At 44.9% G+C, this 19566-nt stretch overlaps 4 protein-coding genes across 4 annotated transcripts; 3 read left to right on the forward strand and 1 right to left on the reverse strand.

The window, feature by feature from the left end:
• Positions 1 to 2193: 2193 nt before the first annotated feature.
• Positions 2194 to 3306, reverse strand: EDB91DRAFT_1079352 (uncharacterized protein; the record flags this gene model as incomplete). Its single annotated transcript, XM_041315120.1, has 6 exons — positions 2194 to 2340; positions 2398 to 2541; positions 2585 to 2720; positions 2773 to 2990; positions 3039 to 3159; positions 3212 to 3306. 6 exons carry the CDS (start codon positions 3304 to 3306, stop codon positions 2194 to 2196), a joined length of 861 nt encoding a protein of 286 aa, XP_041180699.1.
• Positions 3307 to 4852: 1546 nt separating this feature from the next.
• Positions 4853 to 5356, forward strand: EDB91DRAFT_1035512 (uncharacterized protein; the record flags this gene model as incomplete). Its single annotated transcript, XM_041312797.1, has 2 exons — positions 4853 to 4972; positions 5234 to 5356. Coding segments are annotated over 2 exons (243 nt in total), but the record flags the coding sequence as incomplete, so codon positions are not given.
• Positions 5357 to 11892: 6536 nt separating this feature from the next.
• EDB91DRAFT_1235712 (uncharacterized protein) lies at positions 11893 to 15540 on the forward strand (the record flags this gene model as incomplete). Its single annotated transcript, XM_041321355.1, has 13 exons — positions 11893 to 12037; positions 12443 to 12681; positions 12712 to 12930; positions 12988 to 13167; positions 13217 to 13413; positions 13474 to 13599; positions 13642 to 13681; positions 13734 to 13895; positions 13933 to 14037; positions 14090 to 14269; positions 14325 to 14522; positions 14707 to 15036; positions 15097 to 15540. 13 exons carry the CDS (start codon positions 11893 to 11895, stop codon positions 15538 to 15540), a joined length of 2565 nt encoding a protein of 854 aa, XP_041180701.1.
• Positions 15541 to 17384: 1844 nt separating this feature from the next.
• On the forward strand, positions 17385 to 19306 carry EDB91DRAFT_1245087 (uncharacterized protein; the record flags this gene model as incomplete). Its single annotated transcript, XM_041322496.1, has 6 exons — positions 17385 to 17552; positions 17599 to 17961; positions 18018 to 18081; positions 18145 to 18263; positions 18323 to 18451; positions 18506 to 19306. The coding sequence occupies 6 exons, from the start codon at positions 17385 to 17387 to the stop codon at positions 19304 to 19306; spliced, it is 1644 nt and encodes a 547-aa protein (XP_041180702.1).
• Positions 19307 to 19566: the final 260 nt, after the last annotated feature.

Genomic DNA, 19566 nt, shown 5'->3' on the forward strand with positions numbered 1-19566 from the left:
TGCAGGATCTGTGGTGAGCTCTCCTGGTGATCTGTTCTAGTAATGAGCACATCAGATTACACTGGGTTATGATCACAAATCAAAAGTAAAGCATGAATATAAGTTCAAGTGCAAGGACTGTGGGGATAAAATACATGGTGTGAGGTGGATCTGAACATGAGGTTTCTGCAAGAAAGGCAAAATTACACAAGAGTCAGCACCTCCTTCATGATGCACGTGTTGGCTTGACTCACGTTAGGGATGTCACTTCATGTACTGACTTGTCATTAGCTGGTACTGAACCAGAATAGGAATTAGCTATAAGCAAAATAAGAATGCAAGAGAAAATTGATACCATTCACATTGTCTCCATTGCTGTCAGTCCGAGTTGGAACACCATCCCCAGTGCTGTCATCATTGCTTCCATTCTCTGCATTGGGAGGATGCTCTTCAGAGTCAAAAAAAACCCATCCATATCATCTTCACTGTCGTCATCATCTACAGTGGCTCAAAAAACTGTCCACATGTTTTCACATTTTTCACTATCTATGATATTGTGTGAGAATATACAAACACCTCAAGGACATGCTGGTACCATATTGTAGTACTACTTCAGGGCTTTCAATTGAGCACTATGCGTGGGAATTGGTGGAGATATGGTGGAGATATGAGGCCTACAAATGATGACTCATGTGGACAGTTTTTTGACTCAAGTATTTTACAGTGATAATCAGGTATTCTAGTACTTTGTGTGACCTCCCCTGGCTTTAATTACTCCCTCTATCCTTCTAGGCATACTCTTGAAACTATGTCTAACTATATAAACCAAAATGTCTCCTGTGTCATAGTCATAATCACCATAAATGCCATCTCCTCTGCTCAAAGAGATATATCCTTTCTATGTCCTATGCTGACATCTCTGCTCATCAAATTTCCTCTCAAACTGAAGTATGCAAGTCTACTGTGGCCAATTTTATCAAAGAAAGCCACCTGGACAAGGAAAACTCTTGTGGAGGACATCTACCTCTACTAATAAGAGGGCTATCATCCAACATATCACTACAGGAAAGACTGATAATGCTGTCCAAGCCACCCATTATATCAATCCCACCATTACCACCTTTGTCTCTTCACAAACTGTGAGGAATGTTCTAAAGGCGGCTCATCTCAAGGCAGTAACAATGCAGAAATGCCTCTTCTCTCTATTAAACATGGGCAGAGAAGACTAGCCTTTGGCTTGGCCCATCAAAACTGGACTGTAGAGGACTGGAAGCATGTTATATGTTCAGATAAGACCAAAATCAATAGCATTGGGTCAGATGGGAATGTATATGTATGGAAAAAGAAGGGGGATTCTCTAACAGACAGAGAGGTTAGTGGGACTGTTAAATTTGGAGGAGGTTCTCTAATGGTATGGGGCTGTATGGGATGGAATGGTGTTTGTATGCTTGCTGAAGTTGAGGGGAGGATGCATGCTGAGCAGTATGTGGACATTCTAAATGACCACTTGCTGCCTAGCATAGCTGAATCAGGGATTGATGGAGAAGACATCATTTTCCAATAGGATAATGATCCCAAGCACACATCTAGGAGAGCCAGAAAATAATATCAATGTTATTTACTGGCCAGCATAGTCCCCTGATGTCAATGTTATTGAACATCTCTGGGGAACACTCAAGAAGAAGCTTCAAGCCTATGAAACCCCCTCTAAAGGAGTATGGGAGCTATGGGAGAGAGTAGCAGTAGAATGGGGAAATATTACAGCAGAATATTGCCAGAAATTGATTGAGAGTATGCCTAGAAGGATAGAGGGAGTAATTAAAGCCAGGGGAGGTCACACAAAGTACTAGAATACCTGATTATCACTGTAAAATACTTGAGTCAAAAAACTGTCCACATGAGTCATCATTGTGTAGGCCTCATATCTCCACCATATCTCTACCAATTCCCACGCCATAGTGCTCAATTGAAAGCCCTGCAGTAGTACTACAATATGGTACCAGCATGTCCTTGAGGTGTTTGTATATTCTCACACAATATCATAGATAGTGAAAAATGTGAAAACATGTGGACAGTTTTTTGAGCCACTGTACATGAGATCCTGTATCTGTCCTGGCTCTAGAGTGCCTATATTGCTGAAGTCCAGGAGCCTTGCTATTAATATGTATAGATTAGCATGTTGCAGATGATAATGAAAGAGAATCAAATAACTTACTAATTTCCAATGCTGGAGCGTTTCTTCCACCCATTTTGTGTTAGTATTTCCTTCAAACATGTTGACAACTCGATCATAGAGATCAACAAGGTGAGATCTTCAATTTCTGGACACCATATATTGACAGAACTAAGCTGGAAGTATGCCTTAAAAAGGTGCCAATCAATGCTTGGCATCAGTGTGAATTTGATGCAAAGACTTACCTGTACAGCTGCATATACAATTGCTCTAGGCAGGGGTGATGTCATTCCATGAATTCTGCCTTTTGGAGTCTTAGTACCTTGGCAAGCATTCAGGTTAAGGGCACTGAATGATCCTGTAAAGATGTGGCGGAAAACCTGCTCAAGCTGCAAGATAGCATTAGACTGACAAGAATAAGAAAAAATGTACACGTTTGAGATAGTATCCCCAAAGACAACCTTGACTTTTCTTGGTGGGATCAAACATAGACTCGTCATATAGGAAAGTAGGAAGTTTCACAGCTGTGATCTTAATTTGGCCTTCCTTCACCTTTTCCATGAAGGACCTGTAGCTTCCAGTTACAGGTGGTCAGATTAAATAAACCGAGCACAACAAACTGGGGATCTGCATCAAAAGTACTCAACATCCGCATTGGGCACAACAGTTGTGCAGTTTCAGGATGGTTCCATCCCTGAGCAATCTTGCCATGATGCTTGAGGAGAGTGGGATTGAACTGATCAGATTCAAGGTTCTTGAGAATGTACGTCAGCCCTTCTCTTGTCAGACTCCCAGTATCACCAGATCGGGCATCATTTACGACAGGAAAGCTACCTAGCTGTTAGACGAACTAAATTTAAAGAATGATGTGCATTTATTATGTTACTGCGTGAATAAAGTTGTCCATAGCAGATGGAGCTTTCTCAAATTTGGATATGATGCTACTGAACATTGGCACCAGTTTCACCAGTTCGTTATACTGCTTGATATACAACTTTTTCTGACAACTGCCCAGAAAAATGTTGGGGTGTTGAGTAGCTCAGGCTGCCGTAGACTCACCTGTTCACATCTTTTTCAGATTGACTTGACCTGTGATTCTCCTGCAATTCAGCAAACTCAGCTTCTATACCCTCGTATAAGACATCCTCCAGCATGGCAAACAGGTCAATCACGAGAGGGAACCACCATGCTGCTCGTAAATATAGTCCAATTGGACTGCTGTTATAGTGAGATGACATATAGTAAGTCGCACATTACTATTAAAGGTACAGTTATCTCTTACATGATTTTTCTTTTGCGACCAGCTCTCACATTGGAGGTTAGGTCCTAAAGTAATTTGAGAAAATGATTTGATACTTCTGACATGTTGGATGGTTTGGGCGACATTGTTGATTGGGTATGTGGATGCAAGTCTCAAGAGTGGTGCGGTCACAGTATGACCCACAATGATCCAGCCCATAGACTAAGAACTAGTGAAGTTAGAGTTACAAATCAGGTGAATGTGGTTATCAGAAAAAAAAATGCGAGCAACAATCACAGAAGCCTACATGTGAGTTTGACACTTACTGCTCTTCCATAGTATCATGGCACTAGTACTCATGTGTCGGATTGTATCCTCCGTGGCTTCAAACTACTCAGTGTTGAGTCATTTGATGATGTGATGTTAGTGAAGTGAAATGCAAACTGGTGCTCCTGATAGAGAAGTGTAAGAACCACTTGATCATCCAAGCAATACAACTTGCCATCCTTGAGTTGCTCATCCAGAATACACAACAAATTAGCCAATTCCTGTTTTCAGTAGCCCAGAAAACGGGCATCAAATCCAAGATTCACATATATTAGGTGTGCCCAGAATGTGTGCCCACGTCATCTTTGAACTTGTCAATACTGGTGTTCCCAGAGTGCATAACAAAGGCAAAGAACATGAACTTGAATGTCGACTTGTATGTCGGATCCATTTTTCATTTATATCCCTGCTCTGACAAACTGCTGCTATCAGGTCATCCATCAGTTCTGAATCCATAGACACCAGAGTCCACATGACAGTACCTCTACATGTGACCGGAAAGCTTATTTGCCTGCTATCCTTTCAAAGCCCCAGAAACGCATGAGGAGCCTATCATTGAGGTCCTGTATCATGATGGTTCTCATGTTATCAGTAGCATATCAGCCCTGCAGTCATTCTTGAACATACACTCTCACATCCTGGATTTAGTATCACTTAATCTCTCAGATCTCCATATTCTGACCCACAAAGGCCATCCCAGGGATTTTTGGAGGTTTCACAAATAATATTTGACTCAGAGGCAATGACTGGTGAGGATGCGCTCAAATGAGATGTGGATGTGTTTCAGCCATTCCAGGAGATGGGCCAATCACATCTCTGGATCATCAAGTCCATGCAGTCACTCAGCTTTGATTGGTCAGACAGTTTAACCGTTCATCCTGTCGACCTGGAGCTCCTTGGTCAGTTGAACCCCCAACCCTGCATTCATATAGATGGCACCATGTACTAAGTTGTTGATAGATCTGCACTATTATCCTTGTTGATGCTCACTCAATGTTCCCTCCACACCCAAGGCCGATTCACCAATAGCCCACACACTGACAGATTGAATACTATGACCTTGTACATCATTTATGGGTATGTCGGTTTTTTTCCTCGAGGGCTTTTTGTGTACTAATCTGTTGTATGAAGAACAGGACTTTTTCTTGCCTTTGGCTATTCAGCAATACCACCAGCTGTTTCATCTCGGCACTTCAGCTCATTGCTGCATGCTGATGATGTTGGGAGCTCAGCGCGCTATGTTGAGTAGTCAGGTATGACTGGTTTCTGATGTTTGTCTGGTGGATGGACTTTGACTTTGACTTGTCATCAGCCACTTGAAACAATTGTCATTCTTCTCAAAGCTGATTCTGAAGAGATTGGTTTGTTGATCGTTCAAAAAATCCACCTTGTGGTGTCTCTGAGCAAAAGTGTCCTGACACTTGTTCTAAAATCTGAATTGGTAAGTTACCATTCATACATACACTTCATACATACACTTTGCACTACTTGCCCACTGATGATTGATGTTCTAGAAGTTGACAAATTCCAGGTTTGGTGGTATTCATGGTGCTGTGTTAGGCCTTGCAGTGCAGTGCTTGGGGAACAGAAACTGGAATAAAGCATTAAAATCTCAGATGGACACAGATATTTTGTGAGCTAGCATCTTTGCATCTGGTCATTGATCAACTACTTAATTTGATCTGAATTTGAGGTGCCAAGAATGGTTGCTCCTCAAGGCCATCATGGAGTGCCTGGGAACTGCTAGTGAATTCACTGGTAAGTTGGTTGATGTTTGGTTTGGGCACCCATTCAATTTTTTTGATTGTAGAGCCTGAGATTACACTGGTGCTTTCCCCTGTGGTCAAGGTTCCTCAGCATGATTAATGGTCATCTCATTTCATAGGTATGTAGTTGTCTTGTCTATGCCACCTCTCACCTACTATATAGTTTGGTGTAGCCATGATACCGACAGTCAACAATGCTATCAAGGTGCTGGATGGACTCTGCAACGATCTTTCAGAGACATTGAAACAGATAGCTGACTTGTCTGTTTAACTGTGTTTGCAAGATCATATTCAAGTGGACAACATCCAAGTGGTATGTCTGCATGTATTTTTCAAGGATTTTCTGGATTTGAACATTTGATTTGCGCAGATCATTAGCATGTCTGATCTCGCAGTCCTCTAAGATCTAGACATTGCACAGGTGTCATATCCCATACCTCTGGATCTGGAGTTCCGGAACACCACCACTAAAAGTCCGGTCCTCCATCCTGTTATTTCGCCCAGTGCTCTGCTCTTGTCTCCAGACTCACCCCTATCTCCTTTTAGAATAGCTATTGCTCTGGCTACCGGTTATGTCCTTTCCACTATGCTTACTGATCCATCTGTTCATACTTCATTTCTGACCTCACTGCTTTGATCCATATACACTTACTAATAGACTTTCCACATGCTTCGTACATAGCCCTTACTTTGCTGACTGCTACCTACAGTATATAAACTCCTGTAATACTCCGGAACTCCTCAGTTCGAATATCATCTTAGTTCTGCTCATTCCTGCTTCTCCAGACTTGAGTCTCATCTCTTGTCTACCTCCGAGTCTTAGGGGTTAAACCTTAGGACTAGATCTCCGGCTCTACCTTAGGGTAGTCTAACCTCTGTTCTGTTTCTACTCCGGACTTGTCCGCAGTAGCCTTACTCCGTTCCCTCATAGTCTTCCGGAGTTCCACCAAACTCCCCCCAACGTCTGACCTCTGGACTTCCCGGACTTCCGTCGGACTTCCCTTCTGCCCCTTGGAAATTAAGGGCATGTACTTGGGTAAGGGGTGCAGCACACAAGCTGAAGCTGAAGCCCTTTGAGTAACCTCCCCCTTAAGCATGACCTTAACAGCAGAAGAAGTCATTGATATTCAGACCGTGTGGGCAGTTCAGGAATGAGGCTCAAGAACATGCTCAGTAAGAACCATCTTGGAATACTATTACTAGGTGATATTCATGGACACATGTGCAGGCACTACTAAGATAGTATTACTGTTGCTTGGCACCATCTCATGAGTTATGTGGAGTGTGACTTATTGAGCCATGCAACCTTGGCATCAGTCATAATATGAGAAGCACTCTCAAGCTTCTTCCACCCCCAGATTCCGATTTGTTCAAGGCAAACATGGGCAAAAGATTGATTGGTGCTCTCACAGTGTACTGTGGCCACTACATATAGTATACACTGTTTCCCTTCTTGTTTCTCCTTCCCCTGAACATCTACCAGCAGTCATGCTAACCCATCAGGTGCTCAACCATATGGCAAGAGATGGAGCTAGGGATCTTGTTTGGTCTGCACAAGAGTCTCACAGTCTCAAAATTTCTCACCTGTATCTGACCTTACAGCAGCTGCATGGATGGCATTAAGGTGATTGATGATGAAGACAAAGAAGTCCATCACCATGAGAGGGCAAAGTTTATGGAGGATGACAAGGCTTTCCGGTGAGACAATCTCTATATCATCTATATTTCTGACACCCATTGAAATCAGCAGACCAGTGAATGTCTTGCTCCACACCCTTCTTGGTTCCTCTTCACTAGTGTCAGGTGTGAAGGCGGACTTATCTTCTGGGGACAAGGTATTCTGTGAGTCGTGTGTGTATGCCAACGCAACACACAAGCCGATCGTGAAGGAATGTGAAGGAGAGTGTGCAAAAGACTTTGCGGGTGAGGTGCACACTGACCTCTGGGGCCCAGCTCCTGTTGCGACGCTTGGCTATACACTACTATATCAGTTTCACCGATGACAAGACCTGCCTCACTTACCTTCACCTCCTCTGCCAGAAGAGCAAAGCCTTCACAGCCTACTGTGACTTTGAGGCCTGGTGCCATACCCAGCACAGCACTCACATTAAGGTTCTCCACTCCGATCATGGTGGCGAGTACCTGTGCAAGGAGTTCATGTTGCATCTGAAGGCTGCAGGTACCGAGCAGAAGCTTACCATTCACAACACTCTGCAACACAATGGTGTCACGGAGTGGCTCAACCGTACCCTGTTGGAAAAGGTCCGTGCTATGTTGCACATGAGTGGGCTGCCTCATTTCTTCTGGGGTGAGGCAGTGCATCATGCTGTTTGGCTAAAGAACCACACCCCTACCAGGGCTCTTGATGGTGGGACCGCCCTCGAGGCTGCTACTGGTGTGAGGCCAGACCTGCGCTGTGTGTGTGTCTGGGGATCACCTGTTTGGGTACGCATGGAGGCAGGAAGCAAACTGGATGGCCGCATGGCTGAAGGTTGGTGGGTTGGTATTGATGATGCCAGCCAGAATGGCTGCAGAGTGTACTGGCCAGCAAAGCAGTCTGTGACTGTTGAGCGCAATGTGTATTGGGACTCCTCCTGCGCTGAGCCATCTTCTTGCGAGGGGGTGGGTGAAGAGAACAAACCTGACTCGATGATAATGCCCTCAGCACATGCCCCCCCAATGCCAATGCCAATGCCAACCAATCTGCCAATGCCAATGCCAACCAATCGAAAACCACTCCCATGCACCCCCAAATCCTCCAGTCAACCTCAAACCATCCTGCAAAATGTGCCAGGAAGCCAAGTCAGTGTCTCCTCGACATCATAAATGCAAGCGGTACTGTACCTTGCGATGTCCAATTGCCACCTACCACTGAAGACAAGGAGCTGTCTAATGCCAAGGAGGAGGAAGCAGTGGAGCAGCTTCTGTCCTTCCTTGATGACCCTGACGATGAACTGAGCAGTCTTGACCTTGCCATGGCAATTGGCAAAGCAACCATGGAATCAGAGGCTCTCAACCCGAGTACCTTGGCAGAAGCCAGACACTGTCCAGACTGGCCGCAGTGGGAAGAGGGCATACAAGAGGAGTTAGCAACACTGCAAGCAGCTGGGACATGGGAACTGGCTGACTTACCCCCTGGCACTAACCTCATAGGTTCGAAATGGGTCTTCCAGGCGAAGAAGGACACCGCCGGCCATATCATACACTACAAAGCCCACCTTGTCACCCAAGGCTTCTCCCAGGTCCCTGGTATCGACTTTTTTGACACTTACACCCAAGTTGCAACCCTCCTGTCCATCAGGACTGTCCTTGCCCTAGCAGTGTGCTTAGACCTGGAGCTATGTCAGATTGACATCAAGGGAGCCTATTTAAACAGCAAACTCACCAACAATGAGGTCATCTACATGTGCCAGCCCCTGTGTTTTGAATCCCGAGACCCTCCAAACAAGGTCTGCCATCTTCACAAGACATTGTATGGCCTGAAACAGAGCGGCCTGGTGCTGGTACCAGAGGCTAGTTGAAATCCTCATAGATGAGCTTGGTTTCACTGCAATGTGCCACTGATCAAGCTGTTTTCTTTTGGCACCAGGATCCAGATGAGCATACAATTGTTGTTGTGCATGTCAATGACTGCACCATCACTGCCAAGGTGATGAGTCAGATCGACAAGTTGAAAGCCATGATCCACAAGTACGTGGAAATCACTGACTTGGGAGAGTTACATTGGCTGCTCAGAGTCAAAATCACCAGAAACTATGATGCACGTACCATCTCCATGTCACAGCGCTCATACGTCGACTCCATTATCCACTGTTTCAACTTTGAGGATTTAAAACCAGTCTCCAACCCCATGGAGCCCAGCACTTGGTTGCACTCTGGTCAGTCACTGTTATGACCAGCATTCACCAAATGATAAAGGCAAGAACACAACCACTAGGACTTGGTCACAGTTGATGATAAAGGCAAGGATAGGATTGAGCGTGAACATCTAAGTCTACTACAAGTGTAGAGAACAAAGAGGTTAAGTCTAAGGAGTACTTATGCTAACTAACCTACTTATATACATAACATTGAATAGGAGATATCTGAGTATTAAAAAAATCAGCCAATGAGAAAAGAGTCATACGATAACTGCGGATGACATAGTATGATGTTGTGATATATAAGCAATGAGATCATAGACAGGAGATTAAACAATAGGAAGAGAGATCGTTCTAGCCCAGTGGAGTAGGGGAGCCAATCAGAGATACAATGGGTGATATGTTAAGAGGTGAAACTGTGACAGGAAGCGAAGTCACATGACCGGTTCAGGAACAAGAAGTAACCGAAGGAAAACCGAGAAATGAAAAATGGTTCATATTGGGAATTTGTGACAGTCACCTACCATGGGCACTGAATTTGCCACTATGCGCCACATTCCATACCATGAAGCAGTTGGATCACTCATGCATGCCTCTCTCAGCACTCACCCCGATATCTCCTACACCATTACCATGGTATCACATTTCTCAAGCAACCCCGGACCTGCACACTGGGATGCCATATGCTGCATCTATCATTATCTCCTGGGAACAAAGGGCTTGAGGTTGACCTTTGGAGGAGTTGAAAAGGTGTTGATGGGCTATGCAGACACTGATGGGAGTATAGGCGAGGAGAGATGAGCCGTCTCTGGGTATGCCTTCCTGATCAATGGTGGCACTGTCTCATGGTCCTCTAAATGTCAGGAAATTGTCTTGCTCTCAATGACTGAGAGTGAGTATGTGGCTGTGATGCATGCGGCAAAAGAAGTACTCTGGCTTCACTCTTTCATTGGCCAACTTTTCAACCCACTCACTGAACCTGTCACACTCTTCTCTGACAATCAATCTGCCATCGTGCTGACCAAGGACCATCAGTACCAGCCAGAACCAAACATATTGATATTCAGTTTCATTTCATCCGCTGGATCATTGAGGAAGGAAAACTTTGTCTTGTCTATTGCCCCACTGCAGACATGGTTGCAGATACCCTCACTGAAGGTGTTGCCATTGCCGAAGGTCAAACATTTCGCTGTCAAACTTAGGCTATGTCCGACTTGAGGGGGAGTGTTGGAATTAGCAAGTCATTTGTGTTGTTTGGACCAAAAATGTTGCCCTTACTACATATGTTTCACTCTTATATGTTGGCTCATATATCTTCATTTTAGTGCCCACTGTCAATGTCAGCCGTCAGATATACCTCGCGCAGTAGTGCATATTTGGTTGAACACAAATTTACACTGTTTCATATTTAGTCTTCTATGATATGTGATTCATACCTCAGGCATTGTCTCTCTCTCGAGTGCACAACTGAGGTTAGTACTCTTTTCATTCCTTATGTTCTTAGTGTTTCTTACTTATGCCTATTACCTACAGTATACTATCTTTGTATAGGTAATGTTCAAGGTGCTGTCTCTCTCTCGAGTGCGTGACTGAGTATACTATCTTCATATAGTCACACACGGCCAAAGTTATACTTCTATTAAGAGAGGTGTGTGAAATAGTGCAAGCATAATTACCTGACTGCAGCGGTGTTGATTGCGCGGAGTCTAAACAGATTATATAAGTCTTTGATAGATCTTATCATATCTACCTATTATCTATAGTACCAGTCCCTCTGTAGTTCTACAAAGTCACTGCTGAGTGCTGCGGCTATTGCTGAAGTGCTGCAGTGTATGTTTTTGCCCCTACTTAGTAACAGGTATGTCATCCCATAATTGTTACTAATATGTACTATATATGGTGTTACCCAGGGGGTACGAGCAAAGCCTTGTGTCGGAAATTTCCTAAGTCGGTTACAACCGCGTGCCTTTGAGACTCGCTTCCAACTGTATTGATACCGAGTCGAAGTTGTTGGTACCTATGTTTTATTATTGGTACCCAGTTGGAATATTCACACCGAAGTTATGTCATTGAAGGTGAGTCACAATATTTCAATGATGCTTCCATCATGCACTGTGGTGTTGGACTGTCAACGCTCCTTCCTGCTTTCGTTCAGCCATCACCCACAGCCCCCAGCTCGACACGACAACGCCTGATTTGACCATTGACATTGCACAATTAGAGGTGCGTCATTTTCTGATTCAGACGTCGCAGCTGACAGCAGCTGAATCTGTTTCAGATCTGACCTGTGAGCTTATACTCTGAATCACCTCCTGGACCACCGTCCAGCGCTTCTCCACCTCTCTGCAAAGAAAAAGGTAAGTTTACCCCCATTATCCATAACGAGTCAAGCTAATATTCTTATTATTACCTTAGACTAGCCTGCCAATCCCAAACCCGCGATTCAGAGACAAACCCAAACCATACTAATACTCGGCTCCACCTCTCCAGCCCTTCGAATCCATCAACGTCCATCCCTCTACCAGAAGAAAGAGGCGAATTTCCTCGATGCCTTCCGATCCTAAGCATCGGACGTGTTTGTATTGTGACAAATCCTACCATCGACAGGGATTCAAAACGCACGAAAATGCTTGCCAGAAGCGATCCGAGCAAAATAGAGAGGATGTCGAGCTTGCGAGGCGTATTCGACAAGGTGTGTCCATATATTAGTCTAGGTGATATTACTGTAATGGCTCACCACTAATTAAATGTTGACACACTGCAGAGAGAGAACACGCGCAGCAAGGTGCCGTTTTTGTTGGTGAACAACCATCTGCTCGCGGTAAGTGATGACTTTCTCGTGACCTTGATAACTGATCCTGACTCATTCAACCATTGACACAAGCTGTCGTCAATCATTCGCAGGACCATGACTTCGATTTCACAGACGATACTGAGATGGGACAGACATCTGGTGTGTCTCAACGTTGTTTTCGTGCATCTGAGTTTGCAACTTCCATTAATATTTTAGACCATCCACCGCTCTCCCCTGTGTCCCAATTCAATACCGATGATATAGAAGTCTGGTATCACCCCAACAGCGGGCGCCCCACATGAGTATACCATTTCGAAGACTACAAGTGTGGCCCTGGTGCCTCAACAGTACCTCCGGAAGCAGATCCTGAGCCCTGGCGCCCTTTTCGCACTTGTATTGACTTTGAAGTGGCAGAACTTGCCCATGAAGCTGCACTCACTCACAAACAAACAGACCGGCTCATTGGACTTATACATCACAGCAAATACGAGTTGTGCAGCCTCGTTCAAATTGACTCCCGTTTGTATCCAATTGCTTTGAGTGTAGAATATATTCTTATGTGAATACCATAGTTCACCAAGGAAGAGGTGATTGCGCCCTTCCAAGGTGTTGATCAGACATTTCTGTTTTTTCACCACTCACTATGGGACTGGGCTGTGGACCTACTTCAAGATCGTGAAGTTGGTCTGCACTTTGTCTTTGATGCCCAACAGCTTTCGAAGTTCAATGGTGAGAAATTTGTTCGATTCATTCATGAGCCTTGGACTGCCAGCACATTCTGGGAATATCAAGTATATCATTTGTGATATGTGTCTAATGTGGTGTGCACTGATTGAGCATAATAACAGTCGAAAATACCACCAGATGCCAAACCACTTGCCTTTATCCTGTACGCAGACAAGGCCAAATTATCGTCATTTGGTCGCGTGAAAGGGTATCCCGTAGTCACTCGGTGCACTAATCTTCCTGCCATAATTCGTAATGGCGAAGGTTTGGGTGGCGGGCGTGTTGTTGGTTGGCTGCCCATTGTTAGCTTCATGCTTCGCTCAATGATTGTGTCATTACTAACTACCACAGGTAAAGGAGGACAAGAAACATTCTGGAAAGCCAGCCTTCATTAACTTCAAAAACACAGTATGGCATACATCATTTTTGAAGCTGCTCGCCTGTCTTGCACCGCTGTCGAAGCTCAGTTCTCCCATCAAATGTTGGGATGATATTGTCCGTCTGTTCTACCCAATCATACTGATACTATCTGCTGACTACGAAGAACAGTGAGTGACTCAAACATTGCTAGGTAATACATGAGCCTGAAAGCTTGTACACTATTACAGGGTTGTGATGGCATTGATTCGGGGTCTGATGGGAAAGTTTCCCTGCCCTATCTGCCTCATGCCTCGTGAGGAGCTCTCCAAGACATACAACGTGTACCGGCTTTGCACATCCATAGACGCAAAGGCGTTGCATGCTCGAGCCTGACAGTCTACAACAATGGAAGCAAGAGAGCAGATATTAAGCTCTGAGAGCCTCCGTGACGTCGATGTAAGTCTCTCGCCTCAATTTTTATTTTTAGTTTGTCTATCACTGAAACCAGAATTCATTTGACACCATCGACCACACTGACGTGCACCGCACTCTATCATTCGACAAACTTCACTTTAATGACGAGGGAATGTTCGATCACCTGTGGATGGAACTGCAAAAATGGATTGCTAGTTCTGGTCGACAAGCGGCTGTGCTGATCGACAGTTTGCAAGTATTTTTCTGTCTGTAGTAGGTAAACATTAATTTAGATTTCCAGTTTTGAGTCGTTTCCACGTTGGCAAAATCTGAACCATTTTGACCAGGTGGTATCAGTATCCTTTTCTGACGGAACTAAATACAAAGATATATCAAAGGTATGTCATGATATTATCAAGCTTTAGATCAATTATTCACGTCATTCAATAGCTCATCGTTTTCGCAGTGCATAATGTATTTAAGCACGATCTGGATCCACAGGCCTATCTCCTGCTTCGCTGTCTTCAGAGCTATGTGGAATTCAATACATGTGCCTCGTTAGAGGTTCATACCAAAGACACAATCAAGGATGGCCGAAATGCATTGTCGGAGCTCACTGAATTGATGGATGTAAGTTTTATTGTGTATATTATCAATTAACACCATTGATTCAATTACGAGTCAGACATACATCGAAGATACAGCAGACCTCTCAGAGAAGTCATGGAATTTTCCCAAGAAACACCTTTCTGCTCATGTCTTCGACGACATCAAGGCAAAAGGTGTCATGCGAAACTACAACACGAAGCCGAACGAAAAGATGCACGGCCCGCTGAAGAATGCCTATCAGGATCGTACGAACTTCAAGAATTTCGCTGAACAGGTAAGTGGCTTCTTAGACTTGACGACGACGCATACCCTAGCATGGACGTCGACGACTCATCAGAGACCGCTATCATTATTCCTCCTGACCTCAAGCAAATTGACTTCATCCTTTGTGAATTCCGACCTTTCTTCGAAGATAATTCTGTACTTCCTGAACCAAGTGCTGACAAACAAATTTAAAGATTCTTCGATACAACCACGACAGCCTGGTTGCAGAATACATTCGCAGCAAGATGGACTCCCTCAACACACAGAATATCGGCTCGTCAGATCTACCTGATCTGTCGGAGGCCAATGAGGTCGAACAGACCAAACCAACTGATGCACAGCATTTTACTCTTGGTTCACGGCAGGCGACTATATCATTCGCAGACATTGAAGCAGGTCACGCGGGCAATCCAGCCTTTGATCGATTCCGGATCAAATTGAATGAATTTTTGAACCGCACATTCACTGCCAACAACATACCATTTCCCAGTGGAAGACGTGTCCAACTTGCTGCTGGTGATATGGTGCATTGAGCATCTACAGCCCTCAAACAACATCACTAATAATATTGCACTCTTGCTCAGATTACCGAGTTTAGATTCATTAAAGTCAACTATGAGTCACTCGTTGACTGGCGAGTCTCCATGGACTATCTCCGATGCAATCCAATGTTTCATGGATTGCCTCGGTATGATTGTGTTATCCTGCAGACGGAAGCTGGTGCCATCTTCACCAAGCTCTTGTTAATCTTCACCTGCACAGTTGGGGACGTCCAATATCCCATCGCACTCACTCTCCCGTATGATCAACCGGTTGGTGCTCGTCCGCGGAAGGATAAACACTTCAAATTTTGGTGGGTCAAGGCAAAGCCCAGGGCTTCTGCTGAATGCTTCTCGGTTCAATCAATAGTCCGTGGTTGTGTATTAGCAGAGGATAGCACCAGACCAAACGAGTTTTTGGTTGTCGACACGATTGACACAGACATGTTCCTTTGGATGAAGGAAATTCGTACGGAGGCTGGTTATTAGGTTAGATTGACTAGTATTGATCGTTCGTTCTCATCCGCTGCAGTCGAAAGCATCTTCTTCTCTGGCTCGTTTGTGTCCGAAACATCCACCATCCCCAAGCCTTAGACTCTCACCTCGTTTTAGCCTGCAGGAACTTGCGTTCACTCTGTGCCGCTAGCAGACCAAGCCACTATATCACGCTGAGAGATTACATACAACACGGACAAGTAAGCCCACAGTTTTCGTCATTTTGTTACATACCCTTCTCACCTCGTCTCAGCCTGCAGGAACTCGCGTTCACGCTGTGTCATGCATATGCTTGTGCGACACATTCCGTCTCGATTCCAGCTCCTGTATAATACTGTGAGCCCTACTCCACTATCCACAGCAAATAATTCTGACACGCCCCTTCCCTCGCCCAAAGATGCCAATGCAAGTATCCCACACTGTCGCGCCCAGTGTTTGTGCTAACATTTCAATAGATTGTCTGTGCGCGTGGCGCGTTTTACTTCAACCCCACCATGGGTTTTGACGCCGCCAACATCTCAAGCAACAGGTCAGTTTCACTCTCATTTACCGATTCACGATATCTCTCACATCTGTCATCCCTCATTTGAAGCTAACACTAATCATTATCATTCCTTCAGCGGTCTATCTACCCCCTTCGCACTCGCATCGCCTCTAGCTACGCACGTCGTAGCTAACTTACACATCGTCCAGCATGGAATGTGCACTGGTATCTGGCCCTTGTTCGTGTGCCAAGCCCTCTTTTTATGGTTCGTCTGACTACTGTAACCCTCACCCCTTCCCTCCCCCCTCCCCCCTCCCCCCTCACTTTGTTCTAGCCTATCACTGACCTCACCTTCACACTTTTTTGATCACACTATGCCAATGAGTTGCATCAACGCTGCCACAATTCCTAATGAGGACTTTCAACCTCAAATGCTGGAGGAAGAATTTCAAAGACCGGCATGGAACCTGGCGAAAAAGATGCATTTCATATGATAGTAATACATTTCTTTTCATTTTCTCAAGCTCGCAGAATGATCCATGATCTCTTGACCTACGCATGTACGAATGATATTTACGACGGCAGCCAAGTGCATTAATATGATACAATGTGCAAACTGTAATGATAATGATTATGTAAGCAACTTGAAGGATTTTTGCGAAGTCCATTGGTTCCAATCAGGTTCCAATTGGTTCTATTAATGCTTTCACATCAATTGCAAGTTGATTGAGTTGAAGATTCAACTGCATTTCGACCCTTTGTATCATTCTAGGCAAGTACTGATTATTATTTCGCCTCATCCACACATTCTGCTGCTTTTCAATCCACTGGTCTTGGATTAAAGCCTTTGGGAGGTCCAGGTGTTGTCGGATGCAGTGGTTTTTAAATTTGCCGCCTTGAGTATCATTTGTTGGTGTGCTGACCACTGATTAAATGATGATATTCTGATTAATACCCTGCTGCACAGACAAATGACTCATGCTGAAGCATTGCTGCCTCATGGATACAGGTAATAAGTTGCACCATTTTCTCTGCCTCTGATAACACGTCATCACTTGTTTTCGGCAAGTTCTTTTACCTTTGGCGTCTTGCTGCATTTTTACTTAACTTTTGTGAGCCATTAGAGCTTTTGCAATGCTGGATTTGGTGCCACACAGGTAAGTTGCCTCATGTACTACCTTTTACCTGATACATTCTGATGTACATGCCAAGTCCATGCATGTAATCTGTTGCACGGGTTTCCCTTTGTGCCGACGCTGCTCGGTTGTCAATGCACAATGAATTTTGACTATAAGTTCTCTCCCTCTCCTGTTGTGCTTCACCGTCTCAATCTACTGCACGCATATTTCTTATTATGCCCCAGCGGGCTCCCCATCGCACATCTGACAATGAATATGACTCGTTGGATTATGGTGAATCGGACTCTGGGTCTGCAGCAGGAGGTCCACGGATCTCATTGACCAGCCGTCAGTCATCAGTCTCCAACACGCGACAAAGGCCACAACAGCATGGGGATATGGAGGTATGATTCATGCCTGCAACTATCTACTCTCCTAATTGTATTCAAGATCATTCGGCGCTTACAACTCGAAAACCAAATGCTAAAGAACGATAATTGTACTTTGGGCGAGAAGAATAAGACATTATCATCCAATCAACGTCGATGTTCAAACACCCATGTTCCGGATGAGCTAAAGGCTTTTGATGCTGAGCTTGCCACTTTTTCCCGCAAGTATGGCATTGTTGTGGAGATGTTTCCACCCATGCACCATGTTCTCAAACTACCTGTGCCAAATCCTCCACCCACCATCCTATCTGGGAGCCGCTATGCAAGCAAGAGTGCAGAAGAACTCTGTCTCATAACAGAACTATACTCGCTTCTCCCAGGTCATCTCCATCGCTTTGTACCAACTACTCATTTCCAGTCTTTGGTATGTCTTAGGTTGTTGTGATCTAGCAGATTGATTATTGATATATAATACCACAGCTGGAACACCATCTTCAAGGCGGTCGCTCCAGTGAGATTGGCAAGTTGCGAGTGATGGCAGGGCGTATCTTTGGCCTCAATCCATCCTACTTTGATACCAGTTTTATGAAATGAGACACAATTCTAGAAATACAGAAGATGCTTGGTCACTCTCCGTCATCAAAGTTTCCATCTATCCTTTTTATGAGACAAGAAATGGACCCCACGATGTCCACAGTTTTTGGTAACTGGGAACCGCTCGCAAAGGTATTTATTTTTTATTACAGCTGTCTGAAGAATCTGTGCTTAAGCTATGCTTTATATAGGCGATTAGAATTGTGATGTTCGGAAAAAATTCACTCGACATTATTGGGTGGCCACGCGCCAAGTGTAACGCTCGAAAATGGGGCACAACGTCATGTACTCCTGGTCTTCTTGCCTGGGGTTGGGTCGCCGTAAGTTGTCCCTCTTTTATTATGATCAATTCTCGGTGTCTAACAGCTGTTAAGTTGATCTTCATTCTGTCCACAGATACCTCATTCACCAAAGATGGAGTTGGCGTGAAATCTCAACTACCGTATGCGGCCATGTTCACAGCCTACAAGCAACTGTGGGTGACACTTTGGGACGAACCTCGTATTATCTCAATCCGGCAAAAAATCGATAGCCACGTCTGGCAATCGTCATCGACCACCAATGTCGCGACTTCTGATGCTGAAGGCGAAGATTTTACATCTGATTTAATGTGCTTGGCCCTCGCCAATGCAGGCCGCAAAGATTCAGATGTTCTGACTACCAATGACGATTTTGCACCTCCCATAACCCACAGTTCACCAACAATGTTTCTGGCTGGACCAGCTGTCCCTCCCACTGTACGAGCACCCCTTCCCACCGCACCAGCACCCCTTCCCACCTCACCAGTACCCCTTCCCGCTGCACCAGCACCCCTTCCTGCCGCACCAGCTGAAACCATCATCACCCTGGTTTCTGCTGTGACTTCTACAACACTCAGACTCCTACCTGCTGTCACGCCTGCAGTCACTGTCACCATGGCCACCGAATTCCCACCCATTGTGCCTGCCGCTGTTGCCATCCCCGCCTCTCATCTAGGCATCACTGCAGTTCCCAGCATACCCAGCAACGGGGAGGCTCTGCCACAAGCCATAGCTTCTCAATCATCCTCTGGTCGACGAGGCCGAGGAAAGAAGGCTGGGGTACTCACACCTATATCATCATCAGTGGATCCAGATGCATTGACAGAAGGGCAGCAACATGGCCGATGGGCAACAAGGAGTCGCAAACAGAAGTAGTAATAGTACAGCAGCAGAGTATTATACGTAGATAGATATGCATTGTTAATGGTTGCACTCGTTATAATCAGATTTGGTCAGTCTCAAGGATGTCTGAATTGACTTGAAACCTAAATGTGTTCATTCCAACGTCATTGAGACAAAAATAGGTAGCCAGTTGGAAGTGACCCCTGATATTGCCAACTCAGTTGAAACCTTGGTTGAAAGGCACGATTCTAACCGAATTGTAACATAATTGTAACGTAAGACTCTTTTATTGC

This window comes from Suillus paluster, assembly GCF_016628075.1.
Source record: "Suillus paluster strain FC165 chromosome Unknown EDB91scaffold_9, whole genome shotgun sequence".
In the NCBI taxonomy this organism is placed as follows: Eukaryota; Fungi; Basidiomycota; class Agaricomycetes; order Boletales; family Suillaceae; genus Suillus; species Suillus paluster.